Source organism: Mauremys mutica, chromosome 14 (genome assembly GCF_020497125.1).
Source record: "Mauremys mutica isolate MM-2020 ecotype Southern chromosome 14, ASM2049712v1, whole genome shotgun sequence".
Lineage (NCBI taxonomy): Eukaryota > Metazoa > Chordata > Testudines > Geoemydidae > Mauremys > Mauremys mutica.
This window is the reverse complement of record NC_059085.1, coordinates 41,968,894-41,979,317: the sequence shown is the minus strand read 5'-3', so window position 1 is coordinate 41,979,317 and position 10,424 is coordinate 41,968,894. Positions and strand designations below refer to the sequence as shown.

Below are 10,424 nucleotides of genomic sequence, written 5' to 3'. Positions count from 1 at the left end.
GAGGTTGATTTAGAGTTGCCCATAATAGCTGCTGATTGCTTAAGCGACTCCTCCCCTTCTTACCGCTGAGACAGAAGGAGGGAGCTTCTCTCCCCACATGGCAGCCTCCGAGCTCCACTGCAGAGCTTTCCTCCTCTACGGAAATAGTCACCGGCACAATCAGGAGCATTAGCAAAAATCCCCTTTAACGCTCACGTGTCCACAGCCGCCAAGACCTCAAGCTGTTAGGCTGAGGGGACCGTGGGCCGGGAATGACTTTAGCCACCAGGTGCCCAATTGGCATCAGGGCCCACTAGGTACAAGAGGCTGCAGTGGAGGGTTGTTGGCAATGGCATGGTGATGGGAGCTCAAAGGGAATCAAGTGCTGCCCTGCTGACAGTCCTTAGCCCGTACAATGCTCAGGCGGACGCTAGCCCTCTTTTAGCAATGGGGGAAAAGCGACAGAGAGAGAATCGCCCGGCTCCTCAAAGGTACTTCAGCTCCTAACATCCCCTGATTTCAAGGAGCCTAAATACCCCTGAGGATCGGGGCCGATAGCTAGGCAATGGCAAAGCAGGGCCTGTGACTTTGGAGCTGCCAGCTCCCAGGCCTCACCAACAGCCGGACGGTGGAGTCCTCAGCCAGCTTCCAAGTAAGGGCAGCTGCCTGCTCCGAGCACCTCTCCCAGGTCTGGTTTGCTGCCCAGGCCAAACCACCACGATGCAAACCAACCGCCTGAGCCTTATGCCCTGGGCATGGCTGCCCCGAGGGTTCCTTCCAGCTGGCCCGGTCTGTCCCAAGCCCCGTGGAACCCAGAATAGCGGCTGTGCTCTGCACAGCGGAAGCACATGCTGGTCGCTAGTGCCTGCCCTGCGTGGAGGTGAAACTCCAGCATCACATGCTGCAGCCAAGCGGCTCTCCCCCGCCCTGGCCAATCCCCATGCTGCAGTCTGTCCCAACCCGCGTAACTGCTGTGTGCACAAAGGCCTCAGAGCTCTGAGACCCTCTCCAGAGACAGACTTTGGAAGATGCCCAGCGTGGGCGCCCTGGGAGGGCAGGGTCATGCTGGGCGCAGCCAGAGCCCTTGGCATCAGATGTGAGACACCCACTGCCTAGGACAGTCTGTGCAGATATGAGTGAGGGAACGGAGCAACAGGCAAGCTTCCCCTGACCCAGCCTGCCCTAAATTCCCAGACCAGCCCTGTGTTAAGAGGGCGTTATGGGTGCGTGGCCAGGTCAGGAATTTATATGACAGGGATGGTGCAATTCTCCCCAAGCCTTGAAAACCCAGGGAATTCAGCCACGGTGCAATTTAAAAGTGATCTGAACCTGTTAAGGTCTGAGACACACACAAACCACCTCAACTCCGCCTGTCACTGACTTCTCAGCGAGATAAAACTCACTGCAATATTGTTCATTGGCTAGATCCGAATACAATTTTTTCTAGGATTAATAATTGTTTCGTCCCCGTTACTGTTCAGACCCGAAGGGGCCTTGCAGAATTAGTTTAATCTAATGTGGTTTCCCACACACTCAGAGCCTAATCATACGGCTCTGGCCTGATGTCATTACTGACCAGCCCCCGCTGAGGAAGAACCGCTCAGTTATGAAGAATAATAGGAGACAATGCCCAGTCGTCTGTCCTCGCCCCCAGCCCCCCGCACTAGATCCCCAGGGACCGGGGCGAGTCGGAGGAGGCTGGGTCGTTCTGCTCCTGCCATGAGAAGGGGCAAGGTAACCAATCTGATGCTCTCTGGCCCTGCTGGTGGAGTCACACCGGGCCGCCGGGGGCAGCCAGAGCTGGTGCTAGGCATAAGCAGACTAAGCTATTCTGAGGGCTCTGAGCAGCTCCAGGGGCCCCCTATTATTAGTATGTGTCGCATGTGGGGGGGCCCCCAAAAACGTTCCTGCTTACTTAGGACCCCCAATGGGCTGGCGCTGGGTGCAGCCCACCAAGGCCCCTCCCCGGGCGACAGAACGGGGCGCTCAGCCCGGGGACTGAGGTGCCCTGGGAATGGTCAGGCGCAGGGCAGCACGCGGACGAGGCACCGAGACAACGGCACAAGCTGCCCACCCCACTCAGTGCCCGGGGGGGCGGCAGGCAGAGGGGCACAGGGATTCCTCGCTCAGAGGAAATTCCATCATTGCCCCCCCCCCCCCTCCTGGAAACACCCGGGGCTCCCAGGAGCCTGCAAGGCAGAAGCTGCAGGTCCGCCCCCCTGCCTGCCCAGGCTCCCTGCGTGGGGATTGGCTAACGAGGCAGAGGGTGAGGGAGGAGTTTGGTCGTGGTCAGGATATAAACTGAGCCAGAGGAGCTGAAAGTGAAGCTGCAGAGATTTTCTGGCTGGGTAGCAAGTGGCTGCTCCAGGTAAGGCTCCGGTTTCTGCTCTGAGCTTGTACCTCTAGCTAGATGGCTGATGTGGGGGCAAGGGGTGCTTTGAAGGGGTGGGGCTCTCCAAACACCCTGGGGTGGGGGCAAGGGGTGCTTTGAAGGGGTGGGACTCTCCAAACACCCTGGGGTGGGGGCAAGGGGTGCTTTGAAGGGGTGGGACTCTCCAAACACCCTGGGGTGGGGGCAAGGGGTGCTTTGCCCCTTTGCTGGGGCTATTACTGATGTCTGCTCCTATGGCACTAATGAGCAGCTTGCTAGCTCTAATCTCTGGGGGAGCAGAGGCCCCTGGCTTGAGGGGCTCAGCTCCTGACAGCGTCTCCCTAGCCCTGTGTCTGAGGGAGGCACAGTTCTAAGGGGCAGTAGGGATGATGCCCTGAAGATGGGGGGTGGGGGCAGAGATTTGAGGGTGAATCCAGGAAGCTGAAGGTGGCTGTAAAAGGCGAGATCATGGATGGGGGAGGAAAGCAGGTGGCTGCTAGAGGGGTGCTGGCTGTTCCCCATCCACCTCCTCCATAGCACTAAACTGTTGAGAAGCCCCAGTCCTGGCTAATGTGCCTGGCCCATGTTGGGGAGGGCTGTGGTGGTCCCTGGTAAGGAATGGGAGAGGGTCCCCACCAGACCCCTGCCTTGGGTGTGCCCCATACTGGGGGGGAGGATTCCTTTTCACTCCCCCCCACTTAGCTGCATGTTCCTGCCCCCATCCAAGGCATGGGAGGAGGGTTCCTTGGTGGGGTCCTCACTTGGAGGCCTGGGGTGTTTGGGGAGGATGGTCTCTCTTGCTGGGGTGACTCAGGAGGGGTGAGGAGATGCTTTGTGGCCATGAGCACAGGGGTCTGTACTAAGGCAGGATGGCCTTGGGTGGGGTGGCACTTCCTGGGGGACCATCCTGCTCCCTGGAAGAGATGGCAGCCTGTGGTGTCTGGGGAGGGGGTGGCCTGGGGCAAAGGGCAGCCCCTGCTCCCCACAACTGAGTGCAAACAAGGTGGGGGACAGTGTGAATGCTGGGCTCAGGGCAGTCCTGCAGCAGGTGCTGGGGAGCCAGTGGGGTGAACATGCTGCTGGGGGAAGCTGGAGTGTTAATGAAAACAGTTCCCTTGCGAGGCGTGAGGGGAGGCAGTGTGAGCTGGGAGTGACCGGGGAACCTTGGCTCGCTGAGTCGTTTTCCCACGTGCTGCCTTGCTCAACAGCTGAGCTGGCAAACAGACTGTGTCCTGGGAGCAGCCTGTCCTCAGCCCTTCCCTGGCCAAAGGGCACTCCCTGCACTGAGGCATTTGTGGGTCAGGGTGTGATGTGATTACCTATGCAGAGCCCTCTCTGGAGACTGGCTATGGGACAGCCACAGCACAAGATTCTGGGGGGTGGGGGGGCTGAGGCTGGCCTTGGGAAAGGGATGGGGGAGGGTCTGTGCTGGTGGGGGGGGGGGGGAGTGAGACAATCTGGAGGGGTGATGCTGATGGGGTGGGGGGAAAGCAGGTCAGTGAAGGATTAAAGGCCCTTTCACTTTGGTATTTCACTTTGGGTGTCTCTAGCCTAGCTGTGACAGCTGGTGACTGAGTTGTGGGGGATGTGAAGGTGCCCATGGGGCAGTGACAGGCCAGTGCCTGGGGGCTGATGGCTGTAGGGGGGGGCTTGCTGGAAGAGGCAGAGGGGATGGTGGGAGCCATGGCCTCTGTACTGAGCAACTCCCCTCTGCAGACCAGGCTGCTGATTACCAAGATGGACTATGCCAAGAAGTCACTAGGCCTGCTGTCCCCAAGCTCCCTCTCCAGGTAAGTGTCAATGGGCTGAGACCCTCGCTGCAGGGTGAGCCCTAGGTGGGACAGCTGGCTGCAAGCCTGGGGCCTTGCTGTAGGGTTGGGGTGCAGAGATGGGAGAGGCAGGTCCCGTGCCTGATTACAGGCTGAGCTTACTGGCCTTGTGCTGGCACTCTGATCCCTATGCCATGGGGTGGGGAGTCCTCAACTGGCTCCTCTTCCTCTGCCTTGAGTGGGTGGCTGATCTTGCTTGCAGGGCATGGTGGCCCCTGCCTAGCTGGGAAGGGCTGGTGGGGCAGATCCCTGCCTGACCCCCTCCCTCTGTCCCAGGTGTGTTTCTGTCAGTGCCTCCATGACCCAGCAGCTGCTTTCCAGTCCTGTCCCAAGGGCCCGGCCCTATCGCATCTGCAACTGGGACCGTAGCATCCGCAAGGGCCTTGTGGCAGAGAGCCTGAGGGACCTGCTTGACAAGGTGAGTGTGGGGGAGCTGATCCTGGGGGTGCCCTGTCCCACCTCTCTGCCTCTCCTCACCTGCGGCCTTGCCTTCCAGGTCCGCGCCACGCTGCTGATGGTGGGCGCCATTTCACTGGTCCTGGATGAGGATGGCACCAGTGTGGAGTCAGAGGAGTTCTTCCAGACGCTGGAGGAGGGCACTGTGTTCATGGTACTAGGCAGTGGGCAGACCTGGCGTGCAGCCAAGGTGAGCAACAGGACCCTGGCATGATCTCTTCTCCCTGCCCCCTCACCCTCGGATCTAGGGAGCTAGAGTCTTGATCACTCCCCAATGCTGGACCAGGGCCCTTGGGATGGAGCCAGGCCTGGGCATCTCAGTCCACTGTGACCTGCAGTGCCTTGTACTAGGAAGCAGGGCTGGATCCTGTCTGCCAGGCACTGGGACCCTCCCACAACCCTGTGCCAGGGACCCGATCTCCTGGAGTGCCCAGAGATGGCCTAGTCAGTGCTAGGCTTAGCTGTGCACCCCACGGGGTAACTTGGGTGTGGGTGTTAAGAAGGGCCCCAGTGAGGCCATTCAATCAGTGAGATGGAACTGAGCCCTGATCCACCCATGGGGGCAGATCCCAGGGTGCTCTGCCCTTCCCCTCATTGAGACAAGTGGGGGAGGTAGGTAATGGGAGGTGGGGGGGCAGTCTGGGAAAGACTATGGGGCAGGAGCAGCCTAAGCCCCTATGGGAAGGGCCCAGGTACAGCCTTCCCACCCTGTCAGATGGGTCCTATGCAGCCAAATGCTCCCTGCTTGTCCCTACAGCTCCATGCTCCCCATGCAGAGGCCAGGGGAACACCTCTGGCTCCCTGCTAGCCCTGTGAAGGTCCATGGGGCTGTCCAATAGGGAGTTCCTGCTAGGGGTTGGGGGAGCTCCACCAGGAGAGGTGGTGGCGGCTGCTGCTCCCTGACACTGGGCTGGTCTCTTGCAGATGGCAGGGTACCAGCTGTCTCTCTCCCGCAAGCCCCGCCGGAGGATTGATGTGGCTTGCGTGACTTTTGACCTATACAAGACCAACCCCCAGGACTTGGGCTGCTTGAATGTCAAGGCCACGCTCTATGGCACATACAGCATGTCCTATGACCTGCGGTGCTACGGGGCAAAGAGGCTCATGAAGTGAGTGCTGGGCAGATAACCTGCATGGTAGACATAGCGGGGAGGGAGAGATCCCTGCCACCTGGGCTGGGAAGGTCAGAGCCACATGGCCAATCTGAGTCCAAGGGCTGGGCTGCCTGGATCTCGGCCCCTTCCACCAAGCTGGCATGTCCACAGACCTGCCCCTGTTCCATTCTGGGAGCTACTGGACCTAGAGGGTAGGTGCTACACCAAGGGATTAAACCCTGCTGACTTCAACTGGGCTGCCCCTGTGCTGGAGGGTGGAGCAGGGTGTTCTCTGGGCTGGCCTCCAGTACAGCTCACTACACCTATCCTGCCACTCGGCTCCTCTTCTGACCCTAACAGCTCTCCCCTTTCCCCAGGGAAGCCCTGCGCTGGACTCTCTTCACCATGCAGGCCACAGGCCATGTGCTGCTCGGCACCTCCTGCTACATGCACCAGCTGCTGGATGCTACAGAGGAACAGAAAGAAGAGGCCTCATCTGTGCGGAGCCTTCAGCCCCTTCACTGCAGGAAGATGCTTCAGTGAGGCCTCTGCCCTTGCAAGTGCCTAGACTCTACTGTGACCTCTCCCATTGCCACATCTGCCCAGGAGCGTGAGGTGGAGAGTGGGAGCGTCAGCACTAGGCTGGCTAGGAGGGCCCAGCTCCCCAGGGCAGGTTCCCTTGGGCTCACGTTCCTTGTGCATTCTGCCTAGGGCTGGAGGCCTGGCAGAATCAGCTCTGCTTCAGCTTAAGCCAGCCTGCAGCTGGTGACTTGCCTGGAGTAGGTTCCTTCCACACCCTGAGCTGGCCTCACTCTCTCACGGCTTGTTGCTGCCCCATGGCACTCTCTCAGCCTTGGCACTGTCTGCTACTCCCTGTAAATATATTTAATCACATTAAAGATGATCTATAAAAGCCTCGACTCCTGCTTGTTCATACACACACCCCACATCTCTGGGGTGTCTGCAGCCTCCTGCTCCCTCACCTATCCCACCACTACAGAGGCTGTTCCTTTTGGTCTCTGACTGAATTCCCCTCAGCCATCCCTACAATGCCCTCCTGGGCTTAAGGATGCTCTGACCCAGGCAGGTAGAGACCTGGGGCTAGTTTGGCTTGTTAAGCCATTCCTCGAGCTTCCTCCTCTCAAAGGGGATTAAGCTGAGGTGACAAGGGCTGCCTCTTGCCTGCACAGTAGCTCCTGGCTTCAGTAGCACACAGCCAGGATGGGGCACCCACTCCACTACTAACTTGCCCAGCAGTGCATGAACCCAGGAGTCTGCAACCTAAGCCAGCTCTGCATACAATGCAGCAGAGGGACCAGCCCCGGTGAATCCCTCCTGTCTCATGGAAGGCAAGTGCAGGGATTTTTAGGGAGACAGGGAAGGTGTGATCAGCAGAAGCTGCATGGGCTATAGGCTGGTGTCTGACTCCGGATGACTCTCCAACACACTCAGCAGCTTTATCCTAGCCCCCTGCCCTTGCACTACAAGCCTTCCTAGCATTAGGTGCTACAGACACTTACCTGCTGAGGTGGTATCTAAGCCATGTCTAGCTGGGTTGGCAATGGCAGAAGCCAGTTGTGGTTTGATTCCTCTCTAGCTTGGTAACCTGTAGTGCCCTGGTGGGGAGGGTCACCTGAAGAACAAACACCAAGATGCTTCAGTTGCTCTTCTGCAGGGTGTTGCTACAGGGCTGAAGCCTCCATGAGGAAGAGACCAACAGACCTCTGCCTCTAGTAAGACACTCTGCCCTGTTCCACCATGGGTGAGGGGAGCTCTTAGGGGGACTGGATCTAGAGTAGCTTAAAACACTTCCTTCTGCTGCATCAAGGGGGGGGGGCTGGCTGCTTTAGCTGTGCACTTCCAGAGCTTAAAATCCAAAGGGGCTACCCCCAACTCTGGGTTTGGGGATAACTGTTATACAGTGGAATTAAAGCTGAGTATCATGGCTTATGGGCTGGGGAGAGCCTGGAAATTCCATACTGAACAAACACAAGGAGAACATTACCAGCTGTCACTTCTGATGACGTGATTGGGGGGAGGGGGAGTCTTCCTATACTTTCAACTCTACCATGACTTATGGCTGGAGTTGTGGGGGCCTCATGCCACTCTGGAAAGGCACAAAGTAGCCACAGCCTAGAGACTAGTAAACAGGCTTGCTGCCCTCTTGTTTTACCAAATTAGGGGTGGAGACAGATTCTGACCACACCTGCCTATTACTCATTATATATGCAAATGCTGGTCTCTTCCCCCCCAGCTCCCCATCATTGAGTAGGTTTGATGCAAGGGTGGCAGCTTTCAAAAATATTCCAGCTTTGCTAATCGTTTACTATTCTGTCCTAGGTGAAAGTTTGTCAGAGAATCATCCTCACTCATTGTTCTAGGGAAGCCATCTTGCCCCTCAGCTTCTCCCTAACCACATAGGAGGACACTGATCACCAGGGTACCATGGACAATGACAGGAAATACCCTTTCCAGAAAGCTTCCCCCTGTGAGGCAGTTGCAGTCCCATTGCCAAGGGGCTGGGGCAGCCATTTTGAAAGAAGGTAACTTTCAATGCACTAACCTAGCACAGGTTTCAGAGTAACAGCCGTGTTAGTCTGTATCTGCAAAAAGAACAGGAGCACTTGTGGCACCTTAGAGACTAACACATTTAGTGGAGCATAAGCTTTTGTGGGCTATAGCCCACTTCATCAGATGCATGTAGTGGAAAATACAGTAGAGACAGACACACACACACAACATGAAGCAATGGGTGTTACCATACACACTATAAGGAGAGCGATCAGTCAAGGTGAACTATTATCAGCAGGAGAGAAAAAGAACTGTTTGTAGTGGTAATGAAAATGGCCCATTGCCAGCAATTGACAAGGAGATGTGAGGAACTGTAGGAGGGGGGGAAAAGTTTTACTTTGTGTAATGGCCCATCCACTCCCAGTCTTTATTCCAGCCTAATTTAATGGTGTCCAATTTGCAAATTAATTCCAATTACAGACCTAAAAGTTGCAATATTAAAACAAAAAAACTTCAAAAACAGACTCCAGTGAGAGATTGCTGAATTGGAATTAATTTGCAAATTGGACACCATTAAATTAGGCTGGAATAAAGACTGGGAGTGGATGGGCCATTACACAAAGTAAAACTTTTCCCCCCCTCCTACAGTTCCTCACATCTCCTTGTCAATTGCTGGCAATGGGCCATTTTCATTACCACTACAAACAGTTCTTTTTCTCTCCTGCTGATAATAGTTCACCTTGACTGATCGCTCTCCTTATAGTGTGTATGGTAACACCCATTGCTTCATGTTCGTTCTCTCTCTCTGGGTGTGTGTGATCTTCCTACTGTATTTTCCACTACATGCATCCAATGAAGTGAGCTGTAGCCCACAAAAGCTTATGCTCCACTAAATTTGTTAGTCTCTAAGGTGCCACAAGGACTCCTGTTCTTTTATCCTAGCACAGAGGAGTCTCTTCCTCAGTGCTTGCAGAAGGGGAGAAGCTAGTGGGCTGGGGGCCACTCCGAAGAAGAGGGGGAGGGAGAGAGAACCGATCACTAATTCTAACATGGCAGATGGAGTCTACACAAGATTTCAGTGAGTTTTAACCTGAGGGGAAGCTTGGTGCTGAGATCACTGGGGCACAATGTCTTGCAGCATCTTGAATCTCTTTAAAGGGTCCTTTAAACTTAACCCAAGTAACAAATTTACCTACAAAATGTCATTCTGGGTGTGGTTTGTTAGTGGAAGATACTCTGTATGGCTCATACAACAGCCTGAATCCCTGCTTTACATGGGAAACTTAATAGTTAACAGTAGTAAGTCAGGAAAGGGACCCTACCAAAAGACCAGCCTTGTGTCCTACACTCATCCCCTCTAGCATTGCCAGGCCACCCACGGCTTTCACGTCAACTAGAGAATTATCCCCTAGTCCAGCACAGAGGTGGGTTGGTAGCAGTAGCTGCCCCTTGAAGGCCTCTAGGGCAGGACCATAAGGCGTGGGAGGAACCATGGAGTTTCAGGCTGGAAGATGTGGCTGAAAGCCTGCCCAGGAGGAGCAATCACAGCTGAGCTATTACCTAAGGGATAAACCGAGCACTCAGCGTGGAAGTGCCCAGGGCCGTGCTCATCCCATCTAGGAGCAAAAGTACCACCCTGGGACTGAGCTAACACCTCAGACAACTTGCAGCAGACTTGTCACAGTCAAGCCGGAGAAGAAAAACAACCCAGAATACAGGACCCAGGAGGAGATCTGCTCATTAAGAGGTTTTTTTTTTTTTTTTAAACCAGCTTTAAATTTGGCTGCTGCCCATTCTTCTGTCTGCTCTGCTCATGAATCATAATTATTCACTCCGTGCTATTCATCCCCGATGCTGAGTGTCTGGATTCCTGGCATAATTGGCAATTCTGTCACTGAGCCAGGCAGAATGGGGCCTTTCTAGCCCGTCTGTAGCTATGCTGGCAGGAGGAAGGGGAGCGAGTGGGGAATGAATTGGCATGTTACTCAGAGCAGCAGCAAATAGTTAAGGGGCCCATGTGTCATTTTCATAACTCTGGTCCCAACCCCCAGAGGTGGTGCCCAGGCTCTAACGGTGGAGCCTTTTGCACAGTTGGGCCTATTGCATTTTAAACTCCACGGGCCAGACTCTCCGCTGTCTCCCTGGGGGCGAGCCCCACTGCTCTGGCCAACAGCAGAAGGCTGG

General features: G+C 55.7%; 1 protein-coding gene across 1 annotated transcript; it reads left to right on the top strand.

Moving 5' to 3' along the window:
* Nucleotides 1–2,255: 2,255 nt before the first annotated feature.
* CIDEC (cell death inducing DFFA like effector c) lies at nucleotides 2,256–6,642 on the top strand. Its single transcript, XM_044986773.1, has 6 exons — nucleotides 2,256–2,347; nucleotides 4,067–4,140; nucleotides 4,456–4,597; nucleotides 4,676–4,825; nucleotides 5,560–5,744; nucleotides 6,107–6,642. Exons 2-6 carry the CDS (start codon nucleotides 4,088–4,090, stop codon nucleotides 6,270–6,272), a joined length of 696 nt encoding a protein of 231 aa, XP_044842708.1. The 5' UTR covers nucleotides 2,256–2,347; nucleotides 4,067–4,087; the 3' UTR covers nucleotides 6,273–6,642.
* Nucleotides 6,643–10,424: the final 3,782 nt, after the last annotated feature.